The following is a 22,236-nucleotide window of genomic DNA, read 5'->3' on the forward strand; positions in this document are numbered from 1 at the left end:
TAAGGTTAGTTTGTCGTAATGTTGGTCTAGTTGGATTGATTGATGGTTGTTGGGCTGGTTTGCAATAAGGTGCTGGTTTCGGGGGTAGAGAGACTTGAGTCCAGTCGTCATGTGTGGGGAAGAAGGGCATTGAGTTTTCTGGATGTTTGGCGTCGATGCCCAGCGCAACGGTTCTCGAATTCCGGGCAACTTCTGTTCCAACTGGCATGTTCCTGTGAATCGCAACTGACACAGTAGAAAGTCTTATATGCGTGACAGTCGCTTGTGCGATGAGTGTTACCACATGTTCCACACGTGTCTCGGGGCGCATGGCAATCCCTAGCGATGTGACCCCATAGTTGACACTTGACACAGCGTACTGGTTCTTTCTTGTCCTTGCGTGGGTGTAATTTTTCTTTGTTGATATATAGGCCGTCTCGTAGTGCGATATTGGCGGCGTTGGAGTCTGTGAAGTGAAGAATGGCATGAGCAACTCTCTGATTGGGCGCTCTCCTTAGACGTGGTTTGATCCATTGAGCTGATTCGATGGCGCCTTTATTGAGGTCGTTTTCTTCCTCCACTAGGCGTAGCCAGTCAGTGTTTTCGATTTCGGAGGACATTTGCATGAAGGGTACTATAATAGAGAATCTACGTTCTTTGATCGACGCTGGAATTCCGAGGACTTCAATGATTTTGAGTCTGTTCTCTGGTAGACGTATCCAGTTGGCTGCGTCTGTAGAGGTTAGTTCTATAATGAGACCACCATTACGTAATCTTATGGTGGCCTTGACTTGGATGGAAGGGGCGTCCTCTGTTTGCACTGCTGAGAAAGATGCTTTCATTTTTGTTGCTATGTCCGCTGGGCTGGCATTGGTGTCGAAGAGGGTTTTCCCGGGGGCGGGATCAAACAGTATTTGGCGTTCTCGTGTTGCTGCGCGTGTCAAAGCTGCCGAAATTGGGGCCGAAGGTGCAGTATGTTGTTGTACTGCAGCACTGTATGATTTAACTGTTTCGATTTGAGTGGGGCCCGTTTGATTGGGAGTCGGCTGAGTAGACATTTTGTCGATGCTGGACTGGGTAGCACTGAGGGAGGGAGTTAGTAAATCCATGGCGGTTTTAACATCAGAGATACTGTGGAGCACTGCGTCTGCCGCGCGTTCTGCACGTTGTGCTGCTTCTTCTGCCGCATTTGGTGTGTCTTGAGAACCCATCAGATTTAATTTCATCTGTGCCAATTCCTCTGCTTTTGTCTTGATTAGTTCTGAGGCTGATAAGACGGCCGCGACTTGAGGCGAAATTGCCGCGATGACGTGAGCTGTGAGACTGTTGGTGAGGGTTTCTGAGAGTTGTTGTGAGAAATCGGGGGCGTTCGTTGGTGTATTGAGAGCATCGTCTTCGAGGAGTAGGAATGCTGCTCGTAGACCTTCAATGACGATGCGAGGGATACCCGGGTACTGCGTTATATGTAATATCGTTAGTAAGAGACTTGCGGGAGTGAATGGCTCGCCCGCAGGACGGAATGAAGATTTTGCCAGAAAAGCTTTCCCGCTTTTTATATCCATAACATCGAATTCTTGCTGCATTATTTCTTCCTTTGTGAGTAATAGGGAGACCGTATTACGAGCTGAGGAACGAGTTTTGACTACGGAACTGGTAGGAGTAGGCGTAGGAGCTCGGGACGTTAAGTTTCCCGTTCCACGTCCTTTTCCTGTTGCCATTGCCGGAGATATTAAAGAAGGAGTTTTTGATTACTACTTCAGTGGGTGTAGGTATCTGAGAAGACTGAGTTGACGTCGTAGACGCCTTTGTGCGCTGTTGGGCGCAGTACTGGGAACCGTTATTTCCGGGGTCCTAGTAGGGGTGCCGCTTGGTACTAAGCCAAGAAGCGATCAGGGGGCCATGTTACTGTAACACTAGCCTTGCGTCAAGGTTTCTGGCCGTGGGCCGATACCTCTGACGATTCATATCCATCTGTCAATGACAACTCTTTGCATACATGCCCCAAGAGTGATGACCAACTGCAATTCATCAAAGATCAGATGTATGAGGAGATATGTTTGGGCCGCGTGTCAGAAAGTTTTGGCTCGGAGCTGTACCCAGGGATGTACAGTGTCCCAATGCACACCGTACCCAAGCCGGACTCCGACAAACTTCGTTTGGTTGTAGATCACACCACAGGGGAATATTCCCTGAACTCGATGATTGATTGGGACACCATCAAAGGTACTAAACTTGATGGTTTACATTCATTGGGAGCATCATTGCTTCGTTTCCAAGAGGAGCACCTTAACGTCGAGCTTGTTATGTTCAAGTCCGATGTTTTGCAGGCTTTCTGCCAGTTACCAATGCATCCACTGTGGCAAGTCAAGCAAATTTTGACTGTTCATGGACAACACCACATAGATCGTAACAATAACTTTGGCGGGAGAGGATCTCCAAAAGTTTGGATCTCCTTTATGTCCCTTGTAGCATGGATTGCCATTCATTGCACCCTCATTGATGCTCTTAAAACCTACATGGACGACTCTTTTTCTTTCAAGGTTGCTGGATGTATGCTATATTATGGACCCTATGATTGCTACTTCCCTGCAAAGCAGACTCGCCTCTTGCAACTTTGGGATGAACTCAATCTCCCACACGAACGACCGAAGCAGTTGTTTGGTGCCACTTTGACGGTCATTGGGTTTCATGTTGACCCAAACACAATGCAGGTGACACTACCAGCTCATAAAAAGGATGCTTTGGTCATGGAGTTGCGTCATTTCACACGAAAGAGCCATCGTTGGTCCCTACATGATTTTCAGTGCGTTGCAGGTTGGTGTGAATGGAGTTTCAACATTTTCCCTCTATTGAAACCTGGTTTGTCAGTGCTCTACAACAAAATTCGGGGAAAGTCTAATGCCTTTGCTATGATACATGTTAACAACACCCTCCTACACGAGCTGCATTGGCTTGCTGACCATATTGAACATTCAGACGGTCTACACCTATTCAAATGTTTGGATTTCGATCCGTTGAGTGATGATGTCATTGTCATATACACTGATGCTTCAGCAGTTGGTCTTGGGCTTTGGTTTCCAGATGACAACTTCGCTTGTCAATGTCATCTGCCGGCTGATTCCCCTTGCGACACCATTTTCTTCTTTGAAGGCCTCACTGTTTGTTCCGCCATCCATTCCGTGGCAAACATGGACGAACCACCACAAAAACTACTAGTCTACACCGACAATTCCAACACTGTCGCTATGTTTGACTTGCTGCGTGCTAAACCTGTCTACAACTCATTATTGATCTCGGCGATGGATGTTTTAATTGCCCATGGAGTTGACCTTCAAGTTGAACACATTCCAGAACAACAGAACATTATTGCAGACGCACTCTTCCGTTTTCACAATGAGCTCATCAAAGATCTTGTACCTACTGCTCAAATCTTTGACTTCGAACCCCCTCAGGATGCGTTGGGGGCATTGAAAAAATGATTCTGGGTGCCACACAGTCCAGGCAACCCATACAGGAGGCTTGGACACTCGAACACTTACATTTAGAGCATTCTTTGGCTCTTGGGCTTGCAATTGAATCCACAATGGCTTCAGCATATGATTCACATCTTAATTCCTACCTTAACTTCTGTCGTCTTCATAATTGTCCAGTCAAACCAACTGCGGATACACTCTCCTTCTTCGTCATTTGGCTTTCACATCATATCGAACCATGCTCCGTGGATTCCTATCTATCGGGCATTGTAAATCTCCTCAAAACTTATTTTCCGCATGTACGAGATGTTCACACATCTCTACTCATCACACGTACACTGAAAGGATGCAAACAGCGTCTATCGAAACCTATCTAGCACAAACAACCACTCACTCTGGACGATCTTGCTATTGTCATGGACTCTTTCACGGCCTCCGATGTTTTTGATGATACATTATTTCTCTCTATTCTCGTGACAGGATTCAAGACTCTACAATGTTCAGCAGAATTGTGTTGGCCTAACACAAAGAAACACCAATCCTTCCGCAGGGTACCACTTCAACATTCACTCATGTTTACCGACACATCAGCAACTTATACACTTCCTCACCACAAAAGCAATACTCTGGGTGTGGGTTGCGAGATTTTGTTGTTGGGAGAACCGCAAGCACGTGTTGATCCTTTGAGATTGTTGCGATGGTATGTCTTTGCTTGTGACAATCAATTTCCATACCACCCGCACCTTTGGCTCACAACCTCTGGTACTATCCCCATGTGTGCCTGGTTTATACATTACCTACAGCATTTTTTCCCATCGACTATTTCGGGTCATTCAATGCATGCTGGAAGAGCTACAGCTCTGGCTGCGGCTGGTGTTGCCCCTGTGCTGATTCAGGCAGTGGGACATTGGTCTTCAGATGAGTTCCAGAAGTACATTCGGAAGCACCCTTTTCTGCTTCATCTCCTCATTCATAGTTGGCAAGTGCCATGACTCATGGATTGACAGTTCAGCTCGTGTTCAGATTCTTGTGCTTCTTGTGTCCTCGTTCTTCTTGTGTTCGGGTTTCTCGTTCTGCTGTTGGTATGTCTCAGTCATCTCGTTGATTTGCCCTACAAAATGATTAAAAAAATAAAATAAAAATAGCCCTATGGCACTTGGTCAAGTCAAACTCGACTTGATTTTAGTCAAAAGTCACTTTGGTGGCATGTATATTACTTCATCTTCGAGATATGGCTGGTATTGTGTACAATATGTTTAGTTTCACTTTTTTTTGCTCGAGCTGTCACATCTCTGTGTTAAATTGATTGCGGACCCTCCGAGCATTGAGCTGGAGGGTCCCACTTGCCCTAAATTCATACTACGAGCACCCATCACCAGTGCAAGTTGATTCGTTGAATAGTAAACAGCTTTCGGGTGCTACAGCCTAGTATATAACCCCCCTTATTAGAATCGAACTAAGGAGAGAATCTCAGTGTCTATAAGAGAACTGCTTGTTATTATTAATACCTAAGGAGAGAATATAGAGACACATTATAGTGAGACTGAGCTGGCATGAAAGATGAACAAAAACATACCTCAGCGTCTATAAGAGAACTGCTGAGGTATAAACAAACAATGACGATGAACATATTAGGTGGATTATGTAAGGAGTTCATGATGACAAAGAAAAGGAAAGAGAAAAATGATAACTATCAATGTTGAATGCAACACCCCTGCCATTCACAGGAAACAGATTTACCATTATTGCCTGTAAAGCAATGCAATAACACGATTTGTGCTCAGTCTTGCTGACTAAGTCAGACACCTACTCTTGCCTCACCAGCAATGGGCAAATGGACTCGTGCAGACTCAGCAAGGAATGCCAATCTTGCAAAGGCACTCATCAAGAAGAAAATCAATAATGAGAACAAAGAGAATGTGAGTAGTCACATTAATTACAGCCAAAATTAACTGTCTGATGCGACATTTTGCAGATTATTGATCCAGTGCCAATTGTCACACCAAACATGTCTGACACGTCAAACATGCTGTTTCATGTGTTGAACGTGTCAGACATGCCAGCCATGTCCATTGGGGCTTTTTGTGATGTGTGGGAAGTGTCGGCCAACCAATCTGAGTAGCAGTCTCTCCACTTAGACATGCCAGTGGTTGAGCAATATTTTCTGTCGGCTCAAGAAGAGGATATGTCTGATTCAGAGCTACTATGTATGGAGACTGAAAACTCAGAGGATGAGGGTTTTGATGCCTCAGATGATGTGGGAGAAGAGATACAAGGCTCCATGCAAGATAATGAGCTATGAGAAGGCCATAGATGTGTTTCACCCACCATTCCTGCATGTCAATCAGCCCTCTTAGATCTCATTGAAATCTTGAATCCCATCTGCAAAAATGGAACTGGCCACTTAGCATTTTCTGGGGACAATATCCTTCGAAAGTGTCTCGAAATGATGTGAATGTTCCTATGGATGTATGTTGATCAATGGAACCCTCGAACATGGACCAAAGCCTCTTGTGATACAGCTCAGGCTCACCAAAAAGCTGCCCATACAGCCCAACTCCTTCATAAATGGGCATGTTTGTTTGTCGAACACTGTGGCAATCTCCCAATGAACCTTTATGGAAGTTGGAATGTGTCCCTGCTTGATAAAGGGGACCTTGCTGAAGCTATTCACAGGCACCTGCAAAGCATCAGAAAATATGTCAGAGCACAGGACATAGTTGATTACCTTGCACAACCCAATGTACAGCAGAAACACGGCCTGAAGAAGACAATTTCCCTCGCAACTGCTCAACAGTGGATGAACATGATGGATTTTCACTGGACGAAGTCTCCGTCAGGTCAATATGTTGACGATCACAAATGTGATGACTTTGTTACATACCGTCAAAACAATTCCTACCATTGATTGCAGAACTATTCATACACATGCATACATGGAAGGATGGTCTTGAAGAAGCTAGTGACGAGCCTCGCCTGTTACGACAACGGTCGTAGTTGGACTGGGATGGGTAAGCGAAGGACGATGGTCCTAAGCTATCGTGTCGTGTATCGGTTGAATGTCAATATACCTGGTAGCCTAAGCCGTCAGGTTGTGACAGAACAGAAGGGGAGGTAAGCTTCTAAGGCGAGAGCTGAAGAAGGGTTTCGTGTTCGACGGTTAAGTCTAGACGAGGGATCGGTATCGACTCGAAGACAAACAGTCTAAGAGAAAAAGGGGTATTGATGTAGGAGACGCCCAGGCTGCAGCCCCGTACGGCACCATTTCCCCTTACTGGACGAAGTCATGCCTACCTTCCACAGGCCGTTGCGGACCATCACACGAGGTTGCGGAATCCACGCATCGCATCGCATCGCAACGTACCATCCGTCCATATCCTGTCCGTATCTGTCAGTTCCCACTGGTGCGTTCTTATCTCTTATTACTGGATCCTGATCATTCGCAGAACTATGCGCATACCGTTCCCATGCATGAGGTCGCATAGCGCTACTTACATGTTATCCCCTCTGACTTCGCGTACATATGCGCTCGCTTATACAGTTCCGGTTTCTTACGGACTATGATATATACTACGTTGCGGACTTGTATCCAGTACTTTCCTACATTCCCTCTCTCTGGTTGTGTGTTGCGGAGTCACTAGCTTAGTCTTACCTTGTCATTCCTTGTTTGAGCAATCACCTGTTTGCCTTCTCATCCCGCGTGAACGCTCGCATCGCCATTGACAGTTGACTATTGCTAGTCCTCGTTGAGTTCCTTTGCAAGGTGGTTTCTCCACGTCTTCGCATATACCTGGTACCTAGTTCGCTCTACCCGATTACCTGTTCCGACACCTGGTACCCTACCCGTTTCGCATACCTGGTACCCTACCCGTTCGCATACCTGGTACCCTCTAGATATTCACTCGCATCTCCGCATCTGCATACCTCGCATCTCCGCATCTGCATACCTCGCATCTCCGCATCTGCATACCTCGCATCTCCACATACCTTGCATCTCTGCGCATTCTCGCATCTCCGCATCTCCTCGCGTACACAGCCGTTCTGTCTTCAGTGCATCACTTCCTTCTTCACTGTTCCCCTCGCTCATACTTGAGGAACTGCTCTCAGAGCTATCCCCTTGGGTCGACTACTATTCTCGCACCCAGCAGGATCAGTACACTATCACTATAGCGGACTTCTACGATTTCTCCCACATCGACTCAAGGATAGCGATCCAAGAGTATAGTGGGTTCGTGATCAGACTCAAGAGAGTTAACTCAAGAGAATATACAAGTCAAGGTAAAACCCAGTAGAATCAAGTTAAGGAATAATAGTACAAGTGGATCGACTATATATAGGTAAAGGTCACAGTGTTCAGGGCAGGTCAGGTAATCGTACAAGAGTCAGGAAAGATATATCGGGAAGGTAAGAGCAGGCAGGAGTCCATGAGGTCAGGGTCAAGGTTCAATGGGAACATCAAGGGAAAAGGAAGTAGGGCCATGAGGCCATAGATCAAGGGTCAAATGGAAGCGTCTAGCTTCTGTCACAGAAGGTCAGGGTCGGCGGGGATCAGGAAGTGCATCAAGCCTCATGGTGAATCGTGAAGAGGTGAAAGTGTGACATCATGACGAGGTGAAGAGGTGAAAGGGTCAGAAAAAGATAGGGGCGTCATGTTACTGTAACATCGCCCACACACCCAGCATGTTGTCTTGTGGTTCCATTATGAGTCCATGTTCTATGCCAATGACCGTCACAAAGTTTACTGGGTGCATGGAAATGAGATTGCAAAGCCTCATCCCAAAGGGGAAGGGGCCTCATTGATGGTCACAGACTTCATTTCAGCCAATTATGGGTGGCTGTGCTCAAGTTGTGGTGAAGAATCTGCCAGAATACTTTTCCATGCAGGAAAATCCTGGGATGGCTACTTCACCAATGCATCAATCCTCCAACATGCTGAATTGGCCATGAACATCCTTGATTGACACTACCCACATGACTGGCATGTACTCGTCTTCGACAATGCAAGTACCCACTTGAAACGGGCTGATGATGCACTTTCTGCTCATCGCATGCTGAAATTCCCCATGAAGCCTGGGAACATCCCATTTGGAGTCGAGAGAACCATGATAGGCAGTGGCGGCAAGCCAGTTCATGGCGCTGATGGCAAGGCACTCAACAAAAAAGCTCGCATGGCAGATGGTGTGTTGCCTGATAGGAGTGTACAGTGTTTTTATTTTCCAGAAGGTCATGAACATGCTGGCAGATTCAAAGGCATGGCCAAAATCCTCAAGGAGCGTGGTTTTGAAGGCTGCGAAAAACTTTGTGCAGAGTGCCTGAACTTCCGATGCAACCCAAACATCAATTGTTGTTGCTGTCAACATTTGCTATATAATCAGTCTGACTTTTTAAATGTTAAATCTAACATTGAACTTGCTTGTGAAAAATGCGGTTATTAGGTCCTGTTCTTGCCAAAATTTCATTGTGAACTCAACTTCATCTAGTGATGTGGTGGGCCAGGGCTCAGGCCTGCAGGCCCACATGGCCTGGCCCTACAGAAGCCCAGCCCAGCCCAGCCCTATGAGTGGGCTGACGAGGGCCTAGGGCTGGGCCTGCAACCTCTGCAGGCCCATACCCAGGGCTCAGGCCCGGGCTGAGTTTCCAAAAATGACCGAGGCTGTACTTGTAAGTCTTTCAGTCCATTCCGGTGTGGGAGAAATCGTAGAAGTCCGCTATAGTGATAGTGTACCGATCCTGCTGGGTGCGAGAATAGTAGTCAACCCAAGGGGATAGCTCTGAGAGCAGTTCCTCAAGTATGAGCGAGGGGAACAGTGAAGAAGGAAGTGATGCGCTGAAGACAGAATGGCTGTGTACGCGAGGAGATGCGGAGATGCGAGAATGCGCGGAGATGCGAGGTATGCAGATGCGGAGATGCGAGGTATGCGGATGCGGAGAAACGAGTGAATGTCTAGAGGGTACCAGGTATGCGAACGGGTAGGGTACCAGGTATCGGAACAGGTAATCGGGTAGAGCGAACTAGGTACCAGGTATACGCGAAGACGTGCAGAAACCGCCTTGCAAAGGAACTCAACTAGGACTAGCAATAGTCAACTGTCAATGGCGATGCGAGCGTTCGCGCGGGATGAGAAGGCAAACAAGTGATTGCTCAAGCAAGGAAAGACAAGGTAAGACTAAGCTAGTGACTCCGCAACACACAACCAGAGAGGGAATGTAGGAAAAGTGTTGGATACCAGTCCGCAACGTAGTATATAACAGAGTCCGTAAGAAACCGGAACCGTATAAGCAGGCGCATATGTACGCGAAGTCGGAGGGAGATAATATGTAAGTAGCACTATGCGACCTCGTGCATGGGAACTGATATGTAACTGGTCCTGCGAACGGTTAGGAATGACTAACTAAGGATGAGAACGCACCAGTGAGGACGGACGGATGCAGACAGGACATGGACGGATAGTGCGTTGCGATGCGATGAGTGCATGGATTCCGCAACCTCGTGTGATGGTCCGCAACGGCCTGTGGAAGGTATGCGTGACTTCGTCCAGTAAGGGGAAATGGTGCTGTACGGGGCTGCAGCCAGATCGTCTCCTACACCGGTATTAACTATACAGTTCATTTGTGCCTAATCTTCTGTATGCAATTGGCATTCATTATCCCCAGCCACGGTAATGCTGCCATCACTCGATCCAGATCGAGAATTTGCCTTTGTGCGGCCCAAACAGGTTCCCGCGCCCTCCAAGAGGTTAACCGATGCTTCTAATTCCGCAACACCTGAGCTGAGTGCTCACCTTGAAGCCATTGCCCTCAAGCGAGCTGAGGATGCCAAACGATTGGCAGAGGATACCACCACAGCACCAGATACTTCGAGTTCCCACTTTGTCACTCCTGCCAAGAGATCTCAGAATACTGACTCTTCCAGTAGTGGGGATGATACAGATTGTTCAGCCGCTCCAAAACCACCAAAAAGTAAGTACCGTCAGTGTTGCTCATTTCAGCACATGCCACTTAACATTTTTTCACACAGAGAAAAGTCGCATAGCAGTCAATCTGTGATCATCAGTTCCGACTCAGAAGAGAGCCGTGCTGCACCTGCCACGGCGAAGAAAAATAAAGGTGAGTTTCGAACACTTTAATTCACGTTATGTTTTACCTTGAAATTTCACGCGCAGCTCCAGATCCTGTCAACGATGATGGATTTCTTGCAGATATCAACATTGTGAGCCTCTCTCATGACGAGATCAAGCAAAAGCCTGAGAAGAAAGGTCAGGATGTTGATAATTTTTTTTGTCCAAAATATTCCGAGCCTGGTGTTGATGGTAAACCTCGCACCTATCGCGATTGCACCTTGTGCTTGAAGAAGGGTCCACGCAAACACTTTGTGAAGGACCTGTCAACGTGCCGTCGACACCTTGAAAAAGATCATGAGGTAAGTGTCAATATTTCTAACTACTGTGATGCTAATGTATTGCCCATAGCTTGCCTACAATAAATGGGCCCAGGACCACCAATTCGAATCTATGCTGCCTAAGGCTGTCGCAAAGCGTCGAAGCAATGCCGTCCAGAAAGCTAGCACCAGCAAAATGGGCCTTGATAATCATCTGCATGAGCCACTAAAGGCAGACCGTGTGCTGCCATATGCCGACCAGTTATTCTGCGAGGCTGAAACAGAATGGTTGATTTCTACTGACCAGGTATGTTAAATTTACATAGTACTACACCGTCTCACTAATGAAAATAGCCGATTCAAGCGCTGGAGCACCCGTCCTTCCACCTCATGATTCATGTAGCATCACGATCCACACACAGTGTCAAAATCCTGGATCGAAAGGTGATGTGTGCCGAGATTATTGAGATGTTCCAGAAGCAGATGAAGTATCTTCGGACGCAGCTTAATGTAAGTTTATGTTTCTTATTTGAATGATACTACCACTCATTTTTGACTTAGAGCAATGCTGTGAAAGGTGAAATCAGCAATACATGTGATGCATGCCAAGCTTCCAACATCGACAGATACTTTGCCGTATCTGGTCATTGGGTCAAAGAGCCATCACCTGGAGTATGGGTTCTTGAAAGCACACTGTTTGGGTTTACAAAACTCAACAACTCTCATAATGGCCGCTGTCTAGGTCAAGTACTTTTCAAAATTATTGATCACCTCAAAATTTCGCACAAGGTAATGTTTTGTATCCTACGAGGCTTCATGTTACTCACCACACATTTAGATTGGGCACATCACCTGTGACAATGCGACAAACAATGACTCGATGATGGACGAGTTTTCAAATCAGATTACGAAGAAGACCGGGAAGGCATTTGATGGAAAGGGACACCGTATCAGGTGAGTAATTCATTATAACTTTAGCTGTATTCATTTTGACATTTTGTTACTAGATGTCTTGCGCACATTATCAACCTGGCGACACAAGCACTCATCAAGACTCACACGAAATCGAAACATTACAACCCTGCAAGCCCTGAAGACCATATGCCAAGTACTATTGGTCACAATCAGGATGAAGTTGGGCTCATCCGAGCCATCGCTGTGAAGGTATGTACATGATATTTGATTAATTCAACTGACTAACTTAACGGAAAAAAAACAGGAGCGGTTGTCGGCCCAGCGCAAGCAGCTCTTCAAGGAAATTCAAATCTGAGAAGGTGCAGAACGTCCCCTGCAGTTGGTGCTCGACATGCCGGTCCGGTGGTCTTCAACATACATCATGTTAGAGCATGCAGAAACTCAGCGAAAGGTATGTCTTAATGTGTTTGCAGTGTTAAAATTTGACCATGTCACCTACAGTACATCAACACATTTATCTACGAAATGGGCCTTAAGGAGCCCAATCTGGAGAAGTGGAAGAAGATTGGCGAGTTAGAGCTATGAAACGACAAATGGAAACATGTTAAGTTGTTCCTTGATCTTCTCGCTGTGAGTGTACTGCATTCTTGTGTTCAAATGTTCAATGATAACATTCACGCCCCATTTAAAGTATGCCGACAATGCTCAACAAGCATTTTCGTTGGATCGAAACTCAAGCCTGCACCTTGCGATCCCAGCCCTCGAGGCACTACATAAAGCTTGGAGCTTATGACTCGCACGGCCAAAGTACGCTTGCTTCAAAGCACCACTTCAAGCTGCCATCGACAAGATCACATTGTACTACAAGAAGACTGGGGACTCCGACACACATATAATGGCAATGTGTAAGTTTTTCATGCATTCCTACCTAGTCCTATGGCTATCTAATGACTGATTGAAAACAGTACTTGATCCTAACAAAAAAATGAACCATTTCAAGAAGTACTGGGACGACGATTTGCAACAAGAGGCTCTCGACAATGCCGAACATATTGTGAGTATTCCAGCGGATTTCTATGACAACAATCTAACTATCATCAGTTTCAGGAGTACTATACACAGATTCATGGTGATGCTGAATACGCTCCAGTCAAGAAGGTTGCACGTCTGGAATCAAAATTTTGAGGCTTCTGCGTGAACTTAGCAATGACAACGACAACAACGACACACCAACCTCATATACTCTGTCTGCAGCCATCACTTCACGGAAACCCTGGCTTCAAGACTTTAACTACTATGTCAATACATTTGACCAGCTGGCCAAAAACCAGTCCATTGTCCAGTGGTGGAGGGTATGTATTCCTTCATTCATTCACTCAATGAAGATACTAAATCTACTATCAAAAGTTAAATGCAATGAGGTACAGGCCAGTGTGGACAGCTATTGCTCACGACTTCTTAGGAATCATGGCCTCGTTGGTATCCAGCGAGCAGGCATTTTCTTCAGCTACACTAACGATTACAAAGCACCGCAACTGTCTCAAAGGGGATGTCGTTGAGGCACTACAGGTAATGAAGTGCCTTCTTCGTCATGACCTGGTCTTTCGTGAGTCAGGACCTTTGTCATTAACCAAAAATCCTGCAGATGAGGATGATGAGCCACTTGATGGGTGCCACGAGAAGTCAGGTGAAGATAGCATGGTAAATATTGACATAGAGAGTTTAGAATAACTTCAGTAGTTGTGTTTCGTTGTCGTGTACTCAATCTATGTCAGGCCCGGGCTTCAGCCCAAGCCCAGCCCAGCCCAAGCCCAAGCCCAAGCCCAGCCCGCACAACACTAACTTCATCGAGCAGTGCTGGGGATTTGCCAAGCACCATTAGCCACAATTGCCACTGAGCTCATCCAAGGCAGTGCTCATGCGGAACATTATTCATTCTCTTGATGCTGTTCCACTTGTATCAATGTGAAAGTGAGTAACACTCATCTTTATATTACTTTCTTAATTAAATTATGTTGTACAGGTTTACTACATGATCACTGTGTTTTATGGACACATACCATAAGAGTTTAAACAGCAAGCAAGCTGCATTTGCGATGAAAAAGTATTGTGGTCATCGCACTCTCCTACTGTCTGTTTTCAATGATCTCGCCGAGCTCAATTAAAGCACCTATATATATTTATACTGCTACTACTATATATACCTTTCTATTGTCTGTACCCTCTCACCTCAGGCTCAGCACTCAGCACTCACCTTTTACACACCACAAAGTTTCAGTGAGAGTCACACCGTTGTCATGTCACGTGATGTTGGTGGTGTTTGAGTGAGGCCTATCTTATCAAAAAAGTATGGGAGAAGGGGGAGGACAGTTGTGGGATGATTTGGGCATTTTAGTGTAGCCCACATGGCCCCGGTTAGAGCAAGTATTTCTCGTTGGTTCCAGGAGTGGACCATGCCAGAAATTATCTCTCACTTGTGTAGCACAGCGTGGCCAAAAATGCACAACCCTCAAGTTCTCAGTATGGGGGTTATGTCCCTAGTGCCCAGCCATCTACAAGTGCCCAGCCATCTCCAAGTGCCCAGCCCCTCATCCCACTGCTCAGCTCCCTTCCGGTGCCAACTACAGTGGCTTGAGCGTTTAGTATGGGGGCTGTGTGCCCCCTCCTCCCAGTTCTCACCTTCCTTCCAGTACAAACTACAGTGGCTCTCAGTATGGGGGCTTTGAACCTAGTGCCCAGCCCCCTCCTCCAAGTTCTCACCTCCCTTCCGGCACCAACTATAGCGGCTTTCAGTATGGGGGCTATAGAATTTTTAGTTGCTGAAACATGGTAAATTGGTTGACAAACCCGTAGCGTACTACACAAAAATTGTACTGCTGTATGTACACCAATGATTTAAGGTTTCAGCCACCTTTTGGCCATTTTTGAGTCACACTTGTCAAGCACTAAGTCCAACAGAGGCTATGAGCCTAGCGCTCAGCCCCCTCCTCACACCCAGCAGCCCCCTCCTTCTAGCACCCAGCCAACTCCCTCCATTACTACCTATGGCAAATAGTATGTCCTATATGGCGGCTACACCCATCCTGGCCATAGCACTCAACCCTACTCTTACCCTGACCAGCAGCAGTCCCATTCCCCCCTCAATTGTGAGGATGGGGGGATGGACTATGGCAGCAATGACTATGGCACCAACAATAATGGCAATGACCTCAACATGAGTGGTCCCGTCACGGACCTCAACAGTCCCAGGTCTGCACACGAGCATCAACTCCCTCCATCCTCCCCTTCACCCCCTCTCACCCCCCCTCCATGTTCCAAATTCATCCTCCTTCAGAAGCCAGAGATGATGCTGTGCAACAGTCATGCTGCCTTTGGCGCGCCTGTCCCTACACAATGCTCAAGTGCAGGGTCACTCAGACCGCTTTCGGGTCTTGGGTCTTCACATTTGTGGTCCTTGTCAATGTCAACACCATCAGTCCGGATGTCAATGACTCTGACATCGCAACCTGTGGCCTCCGAGGGAAAGGGGAGGAAGTCAAAGAAGGCCCAATCTAGCGTATTAAGCCAAGTTGACCTCATCAACAACAAAATCAGCAGTCTCCAGTCGGACTGGAGTGACAAAGTGTCTCATGCGGAACTCAAGAACAATCATTACATGGCCAAACTTAATCTCACCCAACAAGAAAATGAACACCGGTTCCTTACCACCAAGTGAATGCAAGAGCATATAAATGCCACCACTGTTCATTAATGCTTACAAGAGGCAAATGATGCTGAGATCCGTCTTTATGAGGCACAGTCTGAGGAGCTCAAGTTGGCAATGAAGGTATATACTGAGGAGGTAGCACTGCTGCACCTTAAGATGGAGTATCATCAAATGATGGGTGGGTCTTGAGGGTTCGTGCTATGCACTGTACACTATATGTCACCATCACATTTTTTTTAGTTGTTGTTGTGCATCTTGTGTTTTTCTGGTGGTGTTGTTTGACTGATTGACATTCTCGCTATTGATCTAGTATGTATCACAATAGTATGCTACCAATTTTATTTATTTATGAATACTGCATGCTTATGTCTCTTGTGTGCTTGTGTGCTCTGTGATTCTGTGTGATTCTGATTGATTTCCTGCCTTTCTCTGCACTGTGCCCTTGATGCAGGACTGTCAAATAGCAAGTCCATCAACTTCACACAGCAAGCCTGACCCGGAATGCCCTCATACAATCTGTCACCAACCACCTGGTTACCATCAGGGGCCTTGAACTCCTCATCTATCATGCCTCTACCCTGCTGATGGGCCCATTCTACCGTACTACTATCCTTGTTCCATCCTCGAGCTTCCTCTAACTGTATGATCATGTTATGGAGGACTAGGCAACATTGAATCCAATGAACAGTGTAGAGAGTGATATCTCTACAGGCTCGTATTCCCTGATTTCTACATCGACCTCATCCCTATCTACAGGTGGGCACGACTTTCCCACGACCTTCCGCACCTTCTGCGCACTTCCCGCTGTCTTGTTACTTGAGGGTCTTATATAGAAGCGTGTAAAAATGCAGTGACAATCACAACTACACTTTCATAAGACTAAATGTTGCCAGCTCCTCAAGTCCACGGTCAACGGATTTTTTTTACTTCTCGGTTGATAATGTGTTGTTCGTGGGTGGTCAAAGAGTAAACAAGTTACCTCTATTTGTTTGAAGAAACTATATAGAAATGCAACTGTGGATTTGTCGTGGATAGAAATATGATAGGTATGTTTCACCCTAGTAGGTCGTGTTTCAACCTATGAAAGTCTGTTTCAACTTTGTCGTGTTCTCCTGTTTCGTGTCTCTCTAACCGTAAAAAAGAGAGGTATTCGTTAAGTATACGTGGAGCTTAGCTCAATAAAATAGAAATAGTGAGTAACCTAGTTAATCATATAACTTGAAGTTACTTTGTTGAAATGATACTTGCACCCTCACTATGTCTTGCCTTAATCTCACTCTCAAATAGTGGGATAGGTTTAGAGTGGAAGTTTAACTTAAATCGTACTTCACCGGCACTTTGACTATGTCTTGCCTTAATCTCACTCTCAAATAGTGGGATAGGTTTAAGTGGGAAGTTTCAATGTCTTCAAGGCACCAATGGCCTGCACTTACTTATGTGTAGAGTGGAAAGCTATATTCACAGGTGTAAAATGGGCTTCTTTTATACCTTTTTGGAGGCCAGATTACTAAGCATGATTCATCACATGGATTGGTAAGAATGTGCTTACAAACCATACCATTTGGTGTGCTGAGTCAGCTTGTTTACTAAATACATTATAAATACAGTGCTTTCTTACAAAGCATGATAAATCAAAGGCATGAGTCATCTCATGGATTGGTAAGATTGTGCTTACAAACCAAGCCTTTTGGTGAGCTGAGTCATCCTGGTTACTAAGAAGATTATAAATACAGTTGCAAGTCTTACAAACCATGATGAGTCAGGCTGAATCCTTACAAATCACCTTATTTCCCAGTCACATGACCTGATTACAAACATGATCAGTCAGCTAGTGAGAAAGTCTGATGAATAAGCCAAGAAAAAATAGAAAGATAGAGAAGGTCACAGAACAAAATAGAAATACATGGAAATCCCTGAGTCTGACACGAGAAATGAAACACGAGAAACGAGGCTTCAGAAAAACAGACTGAATGCTAGAATCACTTGGTGATATGGTAGAGTACAGTTCATTATACCTTCCTTATCTTTTGTATAGCACACATGTCATGGTATGAACTGCATACCATGCATGACACCGCGCTTGCGCTCAGTGCACACTTTCCCGCACTTCCTCTGATCCATCCATCCATTGTCTATTCGGTCCATAGGTGCGTATTACATACATATATTGGTTTTCTGACAGCCACTGTCTCATTACATACATCTGTGACATTCCTCGGCCGCGTTCCCACGCTTCCGCGCTCCTCGGCCGCTTTAGGACGCTTTTTGCTCGCTCTTCGCTAGCTATCCTCTATATCTACTGGGCTTTCTGACAGAAGGTTCCGGACTTATGCAATCACCCTTAGTAGAGTTCCGCAGTTTGTGCTATGTCTTAGGGAGCACCTATCTATAGAGAGGAGTCATACTCTCCTTCCCTTATCAGTCTATATCCATAATACATTTGCTTGAGATCCATTCCTCGTGTCATACACGATCCTAGACATCCTTCTGCATTTGCACTTTACGAGCGCGACCTTCCCGCGCCTCCGCGCATTCTGCACATTTCCCGCACCCTCCGCTTACCTCACGCATTCCCGCGCCTTGAGCGCACTTAGTCGCCCGACTTCTGCCCGACTCAGTTTCCCCTAGAGGTCGAACATATCGCCCTCACATCGGAGCAGATTCCTCCAAGTCTTTTCATTGTACCCACAACGGCTGTATGAAGGTCATTTCTGAATGAATATTCCGTTGAAGGTCCCTAAGAAATTGAAAGCGCCCTTTGAGAGCTGCAAATGTATGTTCTACACAAACATGGATCCAAATGAATTTTAAATCACAAATAAAATGCAAAAGAAGAAAAAAAACCAGAGAAAGGTGATAGTTAAATGTCCTTTGATTTTTTGTGAGCCTGCCATTGCGGGGTTTCTTGAAAGGGGGGATGCACCAGGGCTCCAGTAGATATGCACTGTTTGCCCAGATCCAGTGGTCACCTGGAAGAAGTGTGGTGTGTTCTCAATAAATGTGAGTGGATCTGAAAGCATAGGCATTGTGGATGCTTCCAGGGTGACCAAGAGCATAGTCAACTATAAGCAGATTATGGAGCATAATGATGGCCTATAATTTAATTTAATTACAAATGGGAGACAGAAAAAAAGGAAACACACCTAACAGCCAAGGGAGTATCTTGACTTCCTATCAAAAAAAACTTCACCGTGAAAACCAGGTCTCTGATAAATATTAATCGTAGAACCATCCATGGCTAGAATACCATTCTGCCACTCAGGGCAAACAGTATTTGCTGCATACTCCCAGGTACACTCAAATTTCTCTGAATCAGGAGTAGGAAAACCCATGAATGTGTCATGCTGGTCGAGCAGTGCAACCATAACACAGTTGATGCAATTCACAACCAATCCAATACTAATGCCTGCCCATTGGGCCACATTCTCCACTGATATGGCATTACCGTAGTGGCCTGCAGGGTTGAGAAAAATAGCAAGCTGTATAGACACAGGAAGTTGAGGGTTGTGTGAGTTGTTGCAGAAGATAGGGTGGTCAGAGATTAAATCCAGGATGTCATCAAAGATTTTAGGCTTGACATGTAGCTTCTGCCAAAATAGGTGGAGACAATGTTCCACAAAATGCATAAGAAGGTGCAGCTGTGGAGCTTGTTACAATCACTATCATGTGTTACCCACATACATTTTTCTCTTTGTACCTATTCTTGCTATCTTGACTGCTTATCAACATGCTTGCATGAACACTCTCAGGATGTCTATGCATTCTATTTCTGTACCTTTACTAGCCTGGTCTGTGTGCTTTTCTTGTACTATATAAGTAGCAATACTTATGATTGCATTCCTCACTTGAATCTAACTTAGTAGCCTTTTGACTTAAGAACTCTAGACAAGTCTTTGACACTTGTGCTAGTCAGAACTGATCTTGATCCTCTACAATCTATAGAGAACTACCCTCTCAACTTGACGAGTTATTATCGACTCTTGAGAGTAGACTTATCCCAGTCGTAATAAAAAATTCAAGTTCTTTACCAGAGACTTCACCAATAGTGTCGTCTGACATAAAGAAAGAACAGAACACCCCTGAAAGGCAGAAGACACCGTGACCTCCCATCTCACTCCATTAGTCCAAGCACTCTCCCTAAGACCTCTACCTCTGATACCCCCATTAGACTCCACAATGTTGACACAATTGAAACTCATTGAAATAAAGACCCTACCTTCGATGGGGACAGAGACAAATTAGAAGGATACTTGCAGCATTACATAGCACACCTTGATATCAACGATAAGATCTACACCAAAGATAAACAGAAGATCATTTACATTGTCTCTCTTATGAATGAAGGAAACACACAATATTGGAAGCAGGACTTCCTTAGACAAGCCCAAGACCCCAAGAACCTAAACAGCTCTGGGCAAGCCATTAGATTCATAGATACAGAATTTTATTTTGAGGTCTCCAAACTATCTTAGTATTCTAAATAATGGTGGTTTGTGGAGGGCTTGTCTAGATATATCTACCAGAACACACACTTAGGTGTTCCATTGTGGGCAGTCTATTCTATGCAAATATGGCTTTGATAATGATCTCAGTATCTTGGGTTTCAGGCAACCTGGATATCTTTTCTTCAATTTGCATAATTGCCACACTATGTCACATTTACATTTACATGATGTTGGTCAAATCCACAAGTTGTCTTCTTTACTAGTTGCTTCTATATATGGTTGAGTATGTAAATATAGATGTCACATAGATGCCTCCTCTTTGCATTCACTACTTTCTACATTTTTTTTGCATTTAGATATACTTTTGACTCAGACTTCACTTGAAGGTGATGCTCAGTAATCTACTGATTTTCTGTTAATACTTCAGTAGTTTCAGGTCATGATTGGTTCACTTTTTGTCATAATTTTCTGCATAGTCATGGTTTTAGGATGTGATGATATGGCTGATAGTGAATTTCTCATTAATAAAGCTGCCCAAGCAAGTTATTTATGGACAAACCTTGTAATTGCTCAGGATATGTTTATTGACTGATGATTCATGATGTGGTGGACATAATAACTACTGGACTACTAGTTATACTTCACCTTGCGCTTAAGGATCACTATGTAGATGTTCTCTGGATATAAAATATGCTTGCTGTATAGAAAACAAAACTGTATTATTTGACATATAGAAAGGGGCAGCAAATGTGCAATATTATTTAAAACATGAACATATGAATGCTCCAGGGCACTTAATATGAATGAGAAGTCCAGCCAGATGTAATCCTTCTTCTCCACAGTGAGTGGAAAATAATGACAAAACAAAGAAGCATAGGAAGAGAATTGATGAAGCCAGCTGGATTTTGGTTTGTAACTACTGGAATCCCAGCCACAGTGGTTGCACCAGAACTTCAAGAAGTTAATATCTTATTGAGGTGATCATTTGGCTTTGGTGTCCTTAGGCTCAGGATTGCATAAATGATTACCACACCAGAAGGAAGGCCCCATATACAACCAGAAGGAGTAGACATTATGTATCCCTGGCTAATTAGATGCCTTGATTGATTCCAACAGACCAACACCACAAGAGTATGGGACAGCAAAGTCCAGTGGATGATCTCCTGCTCCAGGGCTAGCTCAATAGGCATTTGATGAATATAGACCTATATGATCACCCTCAACATGAAGGGCATGACCACAGAGAGTTTAACAAAATGAGTAGTGGATCTAATGATGAACAACAGATGGTTGCTGAATTCGCTAATGTCATTAAAAAGCCCTGAGGCAGGGGGAATTATACCTGGAGACCAGTGACTTGATTGTCTCATAATGTAAGTGCATTGTGAATGCTGGACCATAGACCAGAATCATTCCTATTATGCAATCATGTCCAGGAACTACTTCCACAATTCCAGGCCCAAGTAATGGTGGAACACCTGAGATCTGGGGTAATAAAAGAAAATAGGAAGAATTAGCCTGGGCCCACCTCTAAAGCATTCTGAGTTCAGGTATTTCTATGTTTGTTAACCTGTGGACCAGCTCACCATTCTCGTATTCTGTGTGAGTCTAACAGAACTAACAAATCAGTCTGTCATTTGGCCTTTACAAAGGCTAGGACATCACAGACACGGGCACAGACATTAGGCAGACATGCAGCTCCAGTAACCAGTTTAATGCTGTTGCACTATAACTAGCACATATTTGATTTCAGTCATGCATCAGCTCAGGTTAACTGAAATAATACTCACTATGTTTTTGCAAGGTGAAAATTCTTCCTCCAACTGACAGCACAACAGATGCTCCAGGTATCTATCAAGTTTTAAGGCAATGGTGTAAAACACCAGTGGGCGGTAGGTGTGATTTTGGCCAGTAAGGTAGGCACCTTATGCAACCACTGAGTACTGTCAACAAATCGGTGTCACCCATAAGTTCAGGATTCAGTAATAACTGACTCACTGGTAGTGGACTGGAGCATCTGCGGCTCTAACATGGGGGACACCAAAATTCACTCAGGTTTAGATCATTGACAGAGGGGTGTAGATTTGACTTCTTGAAGCACAGAGCATGAGGACAACCTGGACGGACACATTGCTTCAACTCTCAAAAATCAGAGTAGCTGCTACATTTAGTTATGATGTTATCATCTTGTATCAGTAAAGACACCTCCAGCATCAGTGCCTCAGACCTGGAGTCAGCTGTTCACAAGCTGGAAGGTTAGACTGCAGCCAACTAGATCTTGCCAGATAAATTAGACATCCATCAGGCAACCCCTCTGTCCATCATTGGATCAGCATATGG

General features: G+C 45.0%; 4 protein-coding genes across 4 annotated transcripts; 3 read left to right on the forward strand and 1 right to left on the reverse strand.

Annotated features, from left to right (window-relative positions):
• Positions 1 to 107: 107 nt before the first annotated feature.
• On the reverse strand, positions 108 to 1,697 carry DEU56DRAFT_920131 (uncharacterized protein; the record flags this gene model as incomplete). Its single annotated transcript, XM_041358392.1, has 1 exon — positions 108 to 1,697. One exon carries the CDS (start codon positions 1,695 to 1,697, stop codon positions 108 to 110), a length of 1,590 nt encoding a protein of 529 aa, XP_041200886.1.
• Positions 1,698 to 5,907: 4,210 nt separating this feature from the next.
• On the forward strand, positions 5,908 to 6,360 carry DEU56DRAFT_874463 (uncharacterized protein; the record flags this gene model as incomplete). Its single annotated transcript, XM_041355960.1, has 1 exon — positions 5,908 to 6,360. The coding sequence occupies one exon, from the start codon at positions 5,908 to 5,910 to the stop codon at positions 6,358 to 6,360; it is 453 nt and encodes a 150-aa protein (XP_041200887.1).
• A 2,735-nt stretch (positions 6,361 to 9,095) lies between these two features.
• On the forward strand, positions 9,096 to 10,859 carry DEU56DRAFT_762278 (uncharacterized protein; the record flags this gene model as incomplete). The annotated part of the gene is made up of 8 exons (XM_041350662.1): positions 9,096 to 9,113; positions 9,205 to 9,343; positions 9,695 to 9,770; positions 9,866 to 9,971; positions 10,169 to 10,412; positions 10,473 to 10,559; positions 10,616 to 10,708; positions 10,831 to 10,859. 8 exons carry the CDS (start codon positions 9,096 to 9,098, stop codon positions 10,857 to 10,859), a joined length of 792 nt encoding a protein of 263 aa, XP_041200888.1.
• Positions 10,860 to 14,389: 3,530 nt separating this feature from the next.
• On the forward strand, positions 14,390 to 15,300 carry DEU56DRAFT_762279 (uncharacterized protein; the record flags this gene model as incomplete). Its single annotated transcript, XM_041350663.1, has 4 exons — positions 14,390 to 14,574; positions 14,653 to 14,799; positions 14,839 to 14,994; positions 15,153 to 15,300. The coding sequence occupies 4 exons, from the start codon at positions 14,390 to 14,392 to the stop codon at positions 15,298 to 15,300; spliced, it is 636 nt and encodes a 211-aa protein (XP_041200889.1).
• Between the last annotated feature and the right edge of the window lie 6,936 nt (positions 15,301 to 22,236).

This window comes from Suillus clintonianus, assembly GCF_016758775.1.
Source record: "Suillus clintonianus strain FC179 chromosome Unknown DEU56scaffold_202, whole genome shotgun sequence".
NCBI classification, from domain to species: Eukaryota; Fungi; Basidiomycota; class Agaricomycetes; order Boletales; family Suillaceae; genus Suillus; species Suillus clintonianus.